The following is a 15611-nucleotide window of genomic DNA, read 5'->3' on the forward strand; positions in this document are numbered from 1 at the left end:
CCCCCGCAGACAGCATTCAGGGCTGTAGAGCTCAGAGGCATCAAGGCTTCACCCGGGACCCCTGCCCAGAGGGCGCCCCGCCCCGCAACGGTACGGCGCAACCCCTCCCCGGCGCGGTGGTAGGGCCCGGCGGCAACGTCACCCATTGTTTACAAATCAACCCGAGCCGGTAGGATTCCGGCTCCCGCGGCTGCTGGCGCGCGGCGAGAGTGCCTGGCGGGCTCCGGCTTCCGCGTCCGCCCCGGCTCCGGCTTCGGCCTCAGCACCGCGCCCGGCTCCGCCGCGGCCCACCGAGCCCCGGGGGCAGCCGAGCCGCCGGCGACTCCCGCAGAGCTCCGGGTGCCCGCGCGGGGGGCCATGCCGTGCCGGAGGGAGGAGGAAGAGGAAGCCGGCGAGGAAGAGGAGGAGGAGGAGGAGGAGGAGGAGGACAGCTTCCTCCTGCTGGAACAGTCGGTGACTCTGGGCGGGTCGGGCGAGGTGGACCGGCTGGTGGCCCAGATCGGCGAGACGCTACAGCTGGACGCGGCGCAGGACCGCCCTGCCTCCCCGTGCGCGCCCCCGGGGCCGCCACTGCAGCCCCCGCGACCCCCGGCGGTGGTGCGGGCGGACAAGGCCCGAGCCCCGGCTCTGCCGTTGCTTCTGCCGCCCGCCTCGGCCGAGACTGGGGGTCCGGCGCCCCCGGGGGCCCTGCGCTGCGCCCTCGGGGACCGCGGCCGGGTGCGGGGCCGGGCTGCGCCCTACTTTGTGGCCGAGCTCGCCGCAGGCCCCAGCGCGCTGTCCCCATTGCCCTCGCAGCCCAGCCTTGATGGGCCTTCGGGAGCTGACAAGCGAGGCGCCCCGCAGCCGCTGTCGGGTCCTTGCCGGCGAGGATGGCTGCGGGACGCCGCCTCCTCCCGCCGCCTGCAGCAGCGACGCGGGCTACAGCCTCAAGCCCGCACCGGCGACGACGACCCGCACCGGCTTCTGCAGCAGCTCGTGATCTCGGGGAACCTCATCAAGGAGGCCGTGCGGAGGCTTCATTCGCGACGGCTGCAGTTACACGCAAAACTTCCCCGACGCCAGCTCCTGGGCCCTTTGTCGGCCCCAGTGCACGAGCCCCCTTTGCCCCGCAGCCCTCGCGCGGCCTGCAGCGACCCTGGCTCGTCTGGGAGGAGGGCGCAGCTCAGAACTGGCGACGGCGTTCTAGACCCCGGCAGCTAACAAACACCCCGAGAGTGGCCACATCGCCAGCCTCTGCCTGGAGGGCAAGGGGTTGCCCCTGAGGGCTGCGTCTCTACGCAGACTGGTGAACTCGCGCTTTTGGAAGCGGGAAAATAACTAATGAAGACGAGGAATCGAAAAATCGCGAATGTTTTCGCTGGAACTGAGGTCGAGGGCCCCGATGTGGTTGAAAAACAAGACTTCCTTGGTCCTATTTACGGCAGATTACAGAGCGCCCCCCAAGCTCACAGTCAGCAGGACTCCTCATTGGCGTGACCAGTCCTGGTGGCGCCGCGTGCAGTTCCACGCAGCCTCTCCGGGCCCTCCAGCCTGACGACCATGTGGTCACAGTCTGCGCTTCTCAGGATCGCCGAACGCCCAAAGGACGAGGATGATCCCAGTTACTTGCTTTACCTTTCCAGGGCTGGTTCCTGATCCACTTTGGGGGAGAGGAACCTGTGTAGATCATTTCAGGGAGTACGTCAAACTGCCAGACTTGAAATTTTACGACACTTAAAAAAACCCATCTCGTGTATTTTGGGGTGCTGTTTCTTGATATAAAACACGCGGCACCGGGAAAGGACGTTTTGGGGAATTGAATAGACGTAACCTTTTCTCTGCCCCCGCTTTGCAACTGCCTGAAGTTCTCTGAGTGGCGGGGGAAGGCGGTGCGCCTGTGATGCTGATGGGAGGTGGGGCCGAGAGGTGCTGGGGAAAGGGGAGGGCGAGGCGCGGAGTGAACCCTCGGTCCTCTCGAAAGTGTATTTACACAGCCCGTCCGCCCCTTCTCGGGTTCAAGATCGCTGTTTCCTGGGAGCACACGAGATTGCGAGGCTCCAGCAGGGCAGAGTCACCAGGTTCCGCCTGTACTCGGAGTAGAGCGCGGGGTTTTGCAAGTGCTGGAGTCTCCTGAGGACACGCGCACCGCTGCCGCCGCGGGTGTGAGGAGGCGGCGACGTGCTGGGCGCCGGTGCCTCCCGCGGGCGGCCGCGCCCCGGGCTTTCACGGAAACTGCCCCGAGAAGTGGCCTCGAGTCCCTTCTCTTCCCCTCGGCTTTGCTGTCCTACTCTAGCGCGTGGCGCTGGCGCTCCTGGGGGCCCCGAGCTGGGGGCTGAGGAGACACCACGTGATGGGGCACTCCAGGGACACACAGCCTAGCACAGCAGCTTATAATGGGCTCTCCGGGGCCTTTTGCAATAACAGCTGCAATTCCCTGGATAGATGGAGTTGATTTCCTCCCTTTGCCCCTCCCCCAGCCATGCCAGCTCGCCTTTTTGTAAGTGAAGGAAACCGAGTGAAAATGTGACCCTCCAAATGGAGAAGCTGCAGGCTTTGCCATTGTGAACCTGGTGAAGTGTTTGTAACATAACGTTCACTCAGTCTGAAGGATCTAAGACGGTATTGTTGGTGTTTTAGTTTTATAAGATTCAATGGCATGTTCATCATCCAGATGTGGCTATTGACATACCTACACTTCGCAGCGGAGTGTCTGGAATTGTGGCTATCCTGATTATAGGATGTTAACTTAACTGAAATATCTGTTTTTAATAAATGCGTTGGGTTTTTTGTTTGGTTTTATTTTATACTTGTCGTCGGTGGGAAAGATGCACAGAACACGTTTCTCTGATCTCCATAAACATGAAAACACTTGAAATCCTTGTCAGCCTGGCTTGTGGATGGTAATTAGAGCGCCTTTGTGTCTGAGCAGCTCACTAGTTAGACAGGGTCTGCGTGGCTGGGTGTGTATTGGTGCTGGCATGAAATTAAATGAGAGTGAGGTCAGGTTTTGGACCAATCCCATTCACTAAAGCCTTAGAGCCTTCTGGATTACTAGTCAGTGCTGGAGAAGCTCCCTCTGTATTAGCAAAGGACATCAGTTCAGTCAGTCACTTCAGACTGGGAGGCTTATCACTTTTTTCTTTCTACTATGGTCATTAAGTGGACTTGTTCCACAAGGTGGCCCTTTAGGCTGGGGCAGCTCTTGGTTAGGGACTGCTCAGGATGCAAACCTGCTGTGGGAAAGCCGACTGGGAGGGTATGAAAGGACTCCTCTCCTCTCTTTGCCCTTGGCACGTTCACTCCCATTCTCTCCCTAAGCAGTGACGGAGCAGCCCATCTCTGTCCCTCCTGTTCTCAGTTACTTTAGTCTGTTTCCTCCAGGAAGGAGCCATGCTGGCAACAGGATATCCAGGGTTCAAGTCCCCTTATTAAATGGGGACCTTGGACAAGTTGCTCAACCTCTGTTGAGCTTCGGTTTCCTCATCGTACACAACAGATGAGACATGAGATGATGAGAAAAAGGTTCCTTGTGACTGCCACATCCTGGAGATGAATAGTCCAGTCCCTACCCCTTCCTTCCCAGGACTGTCCCTTGGTAGCCAATCGACTGGGTCCTCGGTTTCTCATAAAACAAGGGCATGCTGTGATCCCACAAGTGCTTTCTGGATTGAGTGCTGTATGATTTAGAGACCTGATTTTCTAACTCCCTTTTGGACTCAATGCCTGTTGTTTATACCCTCCCATTCTCTCTCTTCAAATACACACACAGACCCTGATGGTCTCTGAGAAGTACCTCCAGAACACACCAAGCCAGCCATTTCCCACAACCTGCCCAGGAAGCGTTGTGGAAGACTCAGTCCAGTGCCACCCAGCAAAGGAATGGTGACTATGGAGGCTCTAACACAAACTGAGGAAGGGGGGCCTCTAACAATGCAATGGGCTACCACCTCTGGGCTCTGAGCAAAAGGAAAGTGGTCAGGTGCTGACTTCCCCTGGCATTGGAGGAGCCCTGAGGTCCTCACTTCTTAGACGAGGTGGGATTTCCTGGAGGTCAAAGAGTTAGGAGCAATCCAGGGCCAAGTTGGCCATGATTCAATGCCACTGCCCCAAACGTGCTGGCTTCTTGTAATGATTGGTTAAGGCTAGACTCAACCATAGGGTTCATGTAATACAACCCCCTCCTTCAAAAAGGAAGACTGGAGAAAACTAATGCCTACTATGAGGTGCTTTAACTGCACTATAACCCTGTAACCATCACAGGGTGTAAACCGTCCATCTTTAAAAATCCTGCAAGATCTTACTAGTCACCCCCAAGACATCTTTTGGAATAAGTCAGGGTTTACATTAATGATTTTTAAAAGTTATTAGACCATTTTTCCTTGGTGGTCCAGTGGCTAAGACTCTGTGCCCCCAGGAACTAGATCCCACATGCCGCAACTAAGAGTCCACATGCCACAACTAAAGATCCCGTGTGCTGCAACTAAGACCCACTGCAGCCAAATAAATAAATACTTAAAAAAAAAAGTTATTAGACCATTTTATAGGTGGAAAAATATTCCAGGAAGGGGGCAGTGCAGAGTGACCTACAAAGTCATTTACGAAGTCAAAGGCCTAACAGAACCTAGAACCCAGGTCTCTAGTCATCCAGCTCAGGCCTCTTTCCAGTAGCCTGATACCATCATACACAGTCCAATATTGTTCGCTGCATAAGTCCACACATATACTACAATGTAAACGATACCCCTGCAGTTGTCCAACATGATGATCTTGCCATTGGAACCCTGGAAAACCATGCCCCAGATCCCTAGGCTGAGCTAGGGAAAGCCAGGTATGCGGTAACCATTTTCTCATGTTCAGCATCCTATGAAGACAGCTGGCCACAGAAAATGGCCTGGGTAAGATAAAAGACCAAAGCTATAAACTCAATGAAAAAAATACTAAATAAACTAAAACATGGAAATTGACAAATACGTGATTTGGAGAAAAGAATGCCACACCTCACAAAGAACTCCAGAGTCTGCCACCCCAAGATTTCATTCTAAATTAGGCATAAATGCTACAATATTTGAATTCTATTTTACCCTTTTTTGCTCTTTCCTTTTCCAGCTCAGAAGCAGAAATATGGAGTGCACATCAGACACCACTTTCCTATCCAGCAAAGCCTGTGTCAAACCTTGTGATCCCTACCTTCCAATCAGGAAAGAGTTACCCTGGCAACCAAATTACTAACTCACTCAATTAGCTCCCCCCTCTTCCACTGATGCTCAGTAATCACAGAATGTCAGCCCCGGGAGAGCTCAGCCTTCAGTGGTCTAGTGCTACCGCCTCATTTAGAGATGGAAGCACAGGGAGGTTTCCACTCTGAGGTGCACTCCATTTGAACACCAGGACAGGAAGGCTGGTGCAGACAAAGCAGCAAAACTCTCCCATGCAGCGCTTCCTCCTGGTATTCCATCCATGACTGAAGGGAAAACAAATGACCTTCCCATAACAATGTGTCCCAGGAGGTGTAATAGATAAGAGCACGGGCTCTGAAGGCAGCCCTGCATTGTTAGCTGTGTGATTTGGGACAGGATCCTTAACCTCAATAATCTCAATTAACTCACCTGCTAAATGGGGATAAGAATAGCACCTACCTTGAAGAATTCGGTGAAGGTGAAATTAGATCATGTATGAGAAGCAAAATAGCCAATAAACACTCTTATAAAACAAAACATAATTCCCGGAAGCTACGGCATTAAGGCCACTAATTTAAGTCTTTTGTGGAAAATCCTGCCTTTTATTGACTTCTTCAATCTGTTTCTTAGAAGGCATAAACCTGTTTGCTCTGAAGATAAGACGTTTCTTAAACATGCACCCCTGTTGTATAAAGTGCTAAGGGAAGTGTAGAGAAAGGGAATAATCAGTCTAGAAGAGGTTTAATCAGAAAAGGGTGGAGGTCCCCTTCAAGCCAAACCTTAAAAACAGCTCAGGACTGGGACTCGTAGAGTAGGGGCAGCAGGAATATCACAAAGGGGAGGGTTTGTGGGGAGGGCATTCTGAAGCCACAGCTCTTAACTCCCCCATTCCTATCAGAAATCCTTCTAAATCAAATTCAGTGCTCAGCTGTAGGTCTTCATGCCTGCCCTGTCCACTCCCATCTATAAGTTGTACTGAGAAAATTGTGCAGTTTCTTCGCAGGAGGTGATCTTCAAGTTCATTTTGTTCTCACTCTTCATTTCATTTACTGTCATTATAGGGTTATCTCAGGGGCTCATATGTGAATGTCTTCTTTTCTCAAAGAGTTTAGGCACCAGGTGATAAGGGTCTCGGCGCAAAAAGACAGAAAAAGACAAGAAGGGACACATTTCGAAAAGAAAACCCATAGTCCTCAGTACAGTACCAGGTAGCTGTTAAAATGCAGGCTCTGGAGCCAGACTGCCTAGGTCGCAATCCCAGCTCTTTCCTTTAAAACTCCTTCCTGTGACCTTGGGCAGGTTACTTCACCTCTCTCACCTCCCAGTTCTTGTCCGCCAAGTCTGATAATAATAAAGTTCCTGCCTCATCAGGTTGTGAGGATTCATTGAGCTAATGCTAGTAAAAATGCTTAGGCGACTGCCTGAAACATAAGTGCATTTAGTAACACCCCCTGGGTATTGGCATTTAGTAAACATTTGCAGAGCAAACAAACAGGCAACTTCAACAGACTTGTGGAGGCTAAGAGAGTGCTTGGGGCACAGATGATGAATTGTGGTGCCTAGAGGAGAGGATGGGAAAGGAGGGACAGCAACTAAAAAGGGAAAACAGAACCAAAGGAAGGGAGCTTCCCTGGTGGCGCAGTGGTTGAGAATCCCCCTGCTAATGCAGGGGACACGGGTTCGAGCCCTGGTCTGGGAAGATCCCACATGCCGCGGAGCAACTAGGCCCGTGAGCCACAACTACTGAGCCTGCGCGTCTGGAGCCTGTGCTCCGCAACAAGAGAGGCCACGATAGTGAGAGGCCTGCGCACCGCGATGAAGAGTGGCCCCCGCTTGCCGCAACTAGAGAAAGCCCTCGCACAGAAACGAAGACCCAACACAGCCAAAAATAAATAAATAAATTTAAAAAAAAAAAAAAAAAAAAGAACCAAAGGAAGGTTTGCACAAGCAGGAGAGACCTGCACTCATCCCACTGTGGATGGAGGACAGTGGCAAAGGGTGGAATTGAAGGGAAGACACTATAAAGGATAAGGCTCCTAGAGGGGGCACGAAGGGATGGGGCACTCAGTCTGGGTAGGTTTGAAGGGCAGGACTCAGGGAGACCTTAGAGGTGGATGTCCCCTGTGACAGCACTCTAAGTCACAAACTGTCCTACCACAGGGAGGCCGGGACCAGTTGGCTGTTGAAACAACTTTGTATAACCCTTCACGCCTGAGATGGCTGGGTATGTTTTTGTGTGAAGGAATCCTTCTTCTCTGTACCTTATGCTACAATAGAATGAAATCTAAATCTGATACCAAAGGGTTTATTAACTGCTCTGCTTTATCAATTAACTGACTCACAGGGGGTAAAATTCACAGCCCCCAATTGATAGTGTTCAGGGAGTTTGTTTGACTTATTGATTTGGGTGGGTTAAAAAAGAATCACAAGCTGGTTATCATCTTGTTACCTTTGCCCTGCCTTTTGCCCGTTTCTTTTTTTACTGTCTAAATTAGATTCGGTTTCCTAGGTTTTCCTGAAAATCCTCCCCAGACACCAGAGTCATAATCACCTTTCTCCAAATGCACCATAAATAGTTCTTCTCTTCAGCTGGGTTAAGCAGGGCAAGAACTCACAGTGCAGATGTTCCAAACACACTGCTTAATGGTGCTGATAAAGAGAAGTTGAATAACTTCAGGATTAAAGAAAGACAGTGAAGGTCACTGAGCAAGCTCTGATTCCATATACCCTGGACCTGACCTCGGAGGGTATACATAGTGATCACATAGCTATAGCTCTGCATTTGTGTGTGTGCACCTGTGCATGTATGTAGACACACATACCCAACCACCCCTTACAGTTCACACTTCAGCCTCCCTTGGCTTCTCTGGGTTCTACTCTTGGTCTTTGTAAAGTGCTTAGCACACAGCCTGGCACATGGTAAGTGCTACGTACATTGGCTAGTGTTTTTCCTTCCCAACTGACAGCATCTCCCAGGCTCCATCCACCCCTCTTAGCCCTAACTGCCAAATCTTTATCTTCAGCCCTGATCTCTCTTCCAACTCCTAATCACTTAGGAGGCACCAGGCTGCGGTCCCTGTAACTTCCCACATGAAACTCCTAATCAACCCCCTCCCCGACCACACACACTCACACAACCAACCAGCTTCTTGCAACTTCCCTATTACTCTTGTCCTTCTGGACTCAAGACTTGCAGAATGTTACCAGGGAAACCTAGGCCTCGGATCCCTCAGAAGATGGAGTTGTCTCAACTCTGCCCATGCCCATGTCCTCAGTTCTGTGCCCATCCACTCCAAGGGACTAGGGATATCCCAGCCACAATCATCCCTGGGCCAAGTACTAGGAATGGGCTATCCCAAGCCGCAACACCTTGGAAATGGCCAACGCCTCCTTTGCACACACTTCCCCAGGCCCAGGACTCTGCTCTCTACAGCCTTTGCAAACAGCTGATCGGTAGCTGGGGCTGAGGTTCATGAAGAAATGTGTGGGTAGGCTCAGACAGGAGGTAAGAGGTTCAGCTTAAGAGCCGTGAGTTCAGATCCTGTTCGACCTCTCCTACCTCTCCCCATTGTAAAGAGTGAAGGGCCATCTTGTAAAAGGTGCCTACCAGAGTTCCTGCCCAAACAGGGCTCAGTCCCCTTTCCCTCTCTCTACCTTGGCTTCTCAGCTCCTGAAGATCTTCAGGTCCTGTCAGTCTACAGTCACCACTCTAATTTCATTCCTGAGTGCTGTCCTGGCCATGCTGCAGACCCAGAAGACAGCTGCATTGGGTGAGACCTCACCATCTTGGCCCTATGCCCTCATCTTACAGACTTGAGGTTCTAAAAAAAGCAGCCATCTACCATTTGTTATCTGTGCCTCTCTTATGCAATTCCTATTACCTTATGTGAAGGTCTTGGCCCCAAACCTGCTCGTGGGTTCTTCCAGGATGTCTGAAACCCTGTCTCATCCCGGATCCCCAGCGCCTTGCACATATGTGGCTGGCCTGCAAGAAAAGTTTGAAAATGGTGATGCCGTTGTGTTGAGGCATTCATTGGGTCAAGGTTTTTGTGGGATGCTCTGAAGAACTTTAATAAATCCAACATGGGAGAAAACGGTGTCAAGAAAGTCTCATGGAGGTGGTACAGTATGACTGGAAGCTCTGGTTGAGGAAAGCAGGAGAAACCAGAGCCGCACTGCCTGGGTTCAAATCCCAGCTCCTTAACTTAAAAGGTGGTGACTTCAGGCAAATCACTTAATCTCCTGGGTCTCGGTGTCCTCATTTATAAAATGAAGAAAACAGTGCCTACCTCATGACGAATAAAGCCATGACATAATGAGATGATTTAAAACACCCAGAACAGTACCTGGCACGTGTGTCAAGTGCCAGCCCCCGGAATGATGACAGCAGAGACAGACCATTTGGAAGGTGTGTGGAGGTGGCCTTCTGGAAGTTCAGGAAAAGGGACTTATATGACACAGAAGCAAAAGAGGTGGCAGTGACTTGTGCTCACAGTGGAAAGGAGTGGGTGGCTGAAGTGCTAGGGCACGTGGGGCACGTTGAAGGGGCAGATGGGGGCCACTGAAGGAAGAAGGGCCAGTGGTGGCAGCAAGAATCAGCAGCTGTCATTTTTTAAGCCCTTAAGTGTCCCAGACACCTCAGGTCCTCGTTTTACCCTCCCAACCAACCTATTATTGTTTTATACATGAGAGGAGGCAAACACACGGAGCTGTGACTTGCCTACTATGACACAGCTGCTGAGCAGCGGGGCTGAGTCAAACTGAGCCACTGAGCATTAGCCTTCCCCTGCAGCCCGTGTGAGAAGGTGCTGGGCAGGACAGGTGCCCCTGGGGCTGGTTAGCAGAGATGGGCTGTACCAAGAAAGGCTTCCTTGTGGGAAAGGGCCCCAAGCCTGGGGAAGATAAGACTGAGGGCAGAACCAGGAGAGCCACTTAATTAACTGAACCCCCATCTGCTCAAAACACCCCATTTTACAACTACCAAATACACTGCTATAAAACCCTATTGTCCTTTCCCTAGGCCACAGCTCAAGACTGGGTCAGTCTCAAAGGAGAAAATAGGCAGGCTCTGTCTATACCCTCCCCATTCTTCAAACACAAAAAAATCAGAAAATTCACCTCCCTCCACTCTCCTCCAGATACAGCAAATCACTTGGCCTCTGCCCTCCAGCCTAGAAAGTTTCTGGACTATGTTCTTATTCCACAAAGGGCGTGAAATCCCACCTAGCATGTTTTTAAAAACCTGGACTGAATTTTCTGATCTTGTGGAACATTGACCCAGAAGCACTCATCGACTGCAGCTCCACCAGTCTCCATCTCACATCTCGACCCCCAAGTCCCCTCTCCATCACGACTTCATTATGAAACGTGTCCCCTCTGTGCTTTTCTTTCCCCCACCTTCCACCAAAAAGCCAAAGCATGCTCCAAAACAAAAACCAAATTTATTCAGCAGACACTTTAATTAAGAAATCCTATAAATCAGGACCACCACAATTTCAGACACTCCGGTGCGAAGTGTACGTCAATAGCTACATCTGGAGGATGAACAAGCCATTGAATCTTTTTAAAAAAATTAGTTTAGCTCCTTTAAAGTTTGGGGGTGGCACCTTACTTAAAGCGCCGTCAAGTTTCATACGGGTAAAGCCTGGGGTTTCTCCTCTTGGAGAGTCCCATTTAAAAAACGGTTTCGGTCACTCACAAAGAGCTGGTGGCAGAAGGAAACTGAGGGGTGAAGACCCACGAAAGCTCAGGCCTATGGCTCCACAGAGGGCCAGAACAGAGCAGAAAAACAGCGGGGGTCTCATCCATGCAGTGAAGACATCAGAAAGGGTGGAATAAGAAAGGCCAGCCGGGAGGACAGGAGAGAGACATAAGACATTGTTTATGCCTGTTTCTGAGAAAGCTCATGGCACCGCCAAGAGTGGCCTCTCGGGAGGAGGAGGAGGAGTTCTGGACAGAAGGAGAGCACAGAGGAAAACAAATAACTCTCCTCGCACAGCCCTCTCCACCTGTGTGTCCTCTGGAGACTCTAGGAGGTGGCGAAGCACAGACAGGGCTCTTCTTGGAGCAAGAGAAAGAAAAGACACAGGGGTCAGCTAGCTCTCCCAGGAAGCCCACAACCTTCCGTCCAAGCACACCGTGACCTTGAAACACAGGTGGCAAGGTCAAGTCATTTAAAAGTCCACATCCACCTCGACCCACCTGCAAAATTCTCCACCTCCCTGCCCCCGACAACTGGAGTTCACATCTCCCACCTTGACCTGTCACCGATGATGTGGGAGAAAGGGGTCGGGCGATGCCAACCCACCCACCACCAAGCTTTTACATTCTTCTTCCCTCCGGAATTTCTTTGCACAGCAATTGTAGCACCGTTTTCACTAAGTTCCTCCACCGGAAAATAAAATGTATTCGTGTCATCAGTTTTCAAGTATTGTTACAAAGCCCTCGCGATTCTCGCCCCTTGGAGCCGTATCTTCAAACAATCCAAGCACACGACACCCCCAAGGGTTAAGTCAGGTACAAGTTGATGCAAATAGCTGCCATAGTTCTCCCAGTTTTACCCCAGGTTCCCGTCCCCGAGGTGGCCGGGGAAATTCTCACGCGACACGGACGCGCCCTGGCCCGTGCATTTCTCCACGCTCAAGTTTTCGCCGACAGCCCCGCCAGGGCGGGTAACTTCTCGGCTTGAGGTCTCTCCCCACGCGCCTCCTTGCAGCCTAGGCGGTCGCTCCCAGGACGGCAACGGCGGCTTCAGTTCAAGGTTGGGGAAGGCACAGGACGACAGGGTCCGGTCGGCTGCGGCTGCCCCCGGGTCCGGGGGGTGCCGCAGGGCCCGTGGCTGCTACCGCGGCGACGGCTCGCTGGAGCCTCCGCACGGCCTCCTTGATGAGGTTCCCCGAGAGCACCAGCTGCTGCAGGAGCCTGTGCGGGTCGTCGTCGTTGGCGCGCGCCCCGGCTGGGGGCCATCGTCGCTGTTGCAGGCGGCGGGAGGCGACAGCGCCCCGCAGCCATCCTCGCCGGCACGGCCCGGGCAGCGCGCTGGGGCTTGCGGCGAGCTCTGTCACAAAGTAGGGCGCAGCCCGGCCCCGCACCCGGCCGCGGTCCCCGAGGGCGCAGCGCAGGGCCCCCGGGGGCGCCGGACCCCCAGTCTCGGCCGAGGCGGGCGGCAGAAGCAACGGCAGAGCCGGGGCTCGGGCCTTGTCCGCCCGCACCACCGCCGGGGGTCGCGGGGGCTGCAGTGGCGGCCCCGGGGGCGCGCACGGGGAGGCAGGGCGGTCCTGCGCCGCGTCCAGCTGTAGCGTCTCGCCGATCTGGGCCACCAGCCGGTCCACCTCGCCCGACCCGCCCAGAGTCACCGACTGTTCCAGCAGGAGGAAGCTGTCCTCCTCCTCCTCCTCCTCCTCCTCCTCCTCTTCCTCGCCGGCTTCCTCTTCCTCCTCCCTCCGGCACGGCATGGCCCCCCGCGCGGGCACCCGGAGCTCTGCGGGAGTCGCCGGCGGCTCGGCTGCCCCCGGGGCTCGGTGGGCCGCGGCGGAGCCGGGCGCGGTGCTGAGGCCGAAGCCGGAGCCGGGGCGGACGCGGAAGCCGGAGCCCGCCAGGCACCCTCGCCGCGCGCCAGCAGCCGCGGGAGCCGAAATCCTACCGGCTCGGGTTGATTTGTAAACAATGGGTGACGTTACCGCGGGGCCCTACCACCGCGCCGGGGCGGGGGGGACAAGAGAGGAGGTGGCGCAGCGCGGGCCGTCACGGGCGGCGCAGGGCCGCGGCCGGAGCCTGCTTGTGTCTGCGCTGGGTGTCTGCGTAGGAGGGGATCCGGGGCATGGGGAGAGCTTCGTACTTCCCTGGCCGGATGAGCAGCACAGGACTATGAAGACTCTGAGGTGGCCACGATTGGATTCTCCCACTCACGGACACACACCCCCACACACCCAACCACTAGTCTTCCGACGCTTCCTCCCTCCCCACGTGTCAGCAAGACTTGGGCGGCCCTGCTCCCCCTCCCGCGCACCCGCAGTCACCCGGGCCCGGGAGTGGTGGGGGAGGGGCGGGCCCTGCGACCAGCTGGCTTGGGAGGGGTGGGGCTGGGGAAATTGGGGGCGGGGAGGGGGACTCCGCAATGGAGGGCGGAATCGCCCTGAGGTGGAGTCTCGGAGCCTGCTCCCTCCGCCTAGTCCTCAAGCGCTACGGCCCAGCGCGAGAGAAAGACGCGCCACCGCCTGGCCAAAGAAGAGCTGACTTTGTTCATTAAAAAAAAAAAGCCGCGCGGCCAAAAAAAAAGATTTAAATAGAAATATAGGGCGATGAAAAAAAACTCTCCAATTATAGGATTCAAACATGGTTCACATATTAAAAGTTTTTCTTTTCCAGCCTTTTTCTATAAAAGTGTTATACAAACAGCCACTCGTATACAACGTTATACACCTTTCCACTAGCATTATCCCGTAAACGGTGTTCGTGTTATTGCATGCGCTTTGAGAACATATAATGATTACGCAAGTTTCCATTAAGTGGCTGTACCATAACTTACTAAATAATTCCTTTAACGTTTGCGGTTTACCTAATTTCACCGTTGTAAATAAGTGCGTGGCTAACATTTTTGTGCGTAAAACTTTTTCCGTGTTGATTCTTTCCTAAGAACATATTCCCAGGAATGGAAATTCAGGTCAAAGGATATGGATATTTTAAGGTTTCTGATAAATGTACCAAATTGCTTTCCAACAGTTGGGTAAATTTACTCTCTCATCATTCATGTGAATTTACTCTCTCATCATTCATGTGTATTTACTCTCTCATCATTCATGTGTATCGCCTTCACTAGTATTAATACTTGAGTATTATAGTTATTTTTCTGATTTTGTAGGTGAAATGGATCTCATTTCAGTATTTATTTCTTTGCCTTTAGTCAGGTAGAGTAGTTTTCTAAATCTTTGTTAACCAACTGTACTTCCTTTTTTTGTGAATAGTTCTCTAATAAGTTTTTCCTATTGATTTTCTCTTTTGTATTTTCATGACTCCTCTACATGCCAAAAGTTAACTCTTTTCTTTCATATTTTGCTGTGAATATTTCTTCGGTTTTTGTTGGCCCTGTGGAGTTTTTTTTTTTCCACTAAAACTTAAACTTTAATATAGTCAAATCTACATAAACTACCTTCCTTTGAAACTTCTAACACAATGCTGAAGTTAGTCTTCTTGGCTCCAGAAAGTTATTAAATATTACATTCTATTTTCCTGAGATTTTTCTGGTGCCTTGATTTTTTTCAGATCCATCTGGATTCACTTTGGTCACTGGTGCAGGGAGATGATACGATTTTTTTCCCACCACAGAGCTCGTCAGGCAGGGCTGTAGTTCTTCTTCAGGACAGAGGTGTTTGGGCACTGTAAACACAAGCTGTGCCCTGAGGAGCTCCCAGCTGCTGGTTAAGCCGAAGGTTGTAAGGACTGGGTGGGGCTGGGAATATTAAGATCAGTCTGTGTGCGAAGTCAAGAAAAACCTTGAACAGGTTGTACCAAGAGCTAAAGAGATCCTTGTCTCATTCCTGCCGCGTCTGGGTGTGTGGCTCCTGGCAAATCAGTTTACAAGTGAAAACACATGTAAAATGGAAAAAATAATCCCAGCCCTGCCTCCCTTTGAGGATTGCTTTCAGGATCAAATGAGATAATGGGAGCAGGCTTTGTCAGGCATTACACAAATGTAACGTGGGATTAGGTCCAATGGTTTACTAACAGAGGCCTGGCTTAATTCCAGCGATTCCCTGAGGGAATCAGCTAATAAATTCATGATAAAGTTTCCCCCTTACAGCCCACTAAGTAAAACGTACCCCTAAGGCATTACTTCCTTGAACCTGCCTGGTCCCTGAATTCTGCCTCGGGACCACCCTGACCTGGGATTGATTAAGGCCTTCTTGAAGTCAGCCCAAAGGCTCCCAAATCCCAAGGTGTGACCCCCTACAACTAGTTCTGCAGGTTTTGCTGACAGATCCTTTCCCAACAAGCAGCCTTCCTCCTGCATCTCTGTGGAGGGCTCTTCACATGCTTTACTGATGAGGACTGGAAGCCATTCCCCCCAGAGAGAGTGATTTTCATTTTCATTCTGATGGTACTTACTGGAGAATTTCAAGGGGAATGAAAATTAGGGGAGGGCTTATGGATTTCAGCAGAGTTAAATGGTAATTTTTTTTTTTCTCCTCTCTGTAAGATGATGCCTGCCTGTAAGTAGAGAAAAGCAGTTTTATGCTCCATTGACTTTAAACATTAATGGAGCTGGTGTAGCTATTGTCTCTAACCCAGCATCCCTGGAAGTCGTTTTTGTTTTCTTGTCAGGGTAATTCCCATAGTGTTCTTAGTACTATAGGAAATGGAGCTGAGATGGCATTCTTTTAAAAATCTTCCCTTTGTAATGTTGCTTTTGTGTGGAGATTGCTATGTAAATATGCTGGGACTTGGATATTATACTAT

At 51.9% G+C, this 15611-nt stretch overlaps 2 protein-coding genes across 2 annotated transcripts; one reads left to right on the plus strand and one right to left on the minus strand.

The window, feature by feature from the left end:
* Window positions 1–291: 291 nt before the first annotated feature.
* Window positions 292–1834, plus strand: FRAT1 (FRAT regulator of WNT signaling pathway 1). Its single transcript, XM_068548995.1, has one exon. The coding sequence runs from the start codon at window positions 358–360 to the stop codon at window positions 1198–1200; it is 843 nt and encodes a 280-aa protein (XP_068405096.1). The 5' UTR covers window positions 292–357; the 3' UTR covers window positions 1201–1834.
* An 8778-nt stretch (window positions 1835–10612) lies between these two features.
* FRAT2 (FRAT regulator of WNT signaling pathway 2) lies at window positions 10613–12610 on the minus strand. The gene has a single exon (XM_068548997.1). The coding sequence runs from the start codon at window positions 12608–12610 to the stop codon at window positions 11912–11914; it is 699 nt and encodes a 232-aa protein (XP_068405098.1). The 3' UTR covers window positions 10613–11911.
* Window positions 12611–15611: the final 3001 nt, after the last annotated feature.

This window comes from Eschrichtius robustus, chromosome 7 (genome assembly GCF_028021215.1).
Source record: "Eschrichtius robustus isolate mEscRob2 chromosome 7, mEscRob2.pri, whole genome shotgun sequence".
Taxonomy (NCBI): domain Eukaryota; kingdom Metazoa; phylum Chordata; class Mammalia; order Artiodactyla; family Eschrichtiidae; genus Eschrichtius; species Eschrichtius robustus.

Bases quoted from the DNA above. Each gene is read 5' to 3' on its own strand.
- FRAT1 (XM_068548995.1), top strand. From the start codon at position 358: ATGCCGTGCCGGAGGGAGGAGGAAGAGGAAGCCGGCGAGGAAGAGGAG.
- FRAT2 (XM_068548997.1), bottom strand. From the start codon at position 12,610: ATGCCGTGCCGGAGGGAGGAGGAAGAGGAAGCCGGCGAGGAAGAGGAG.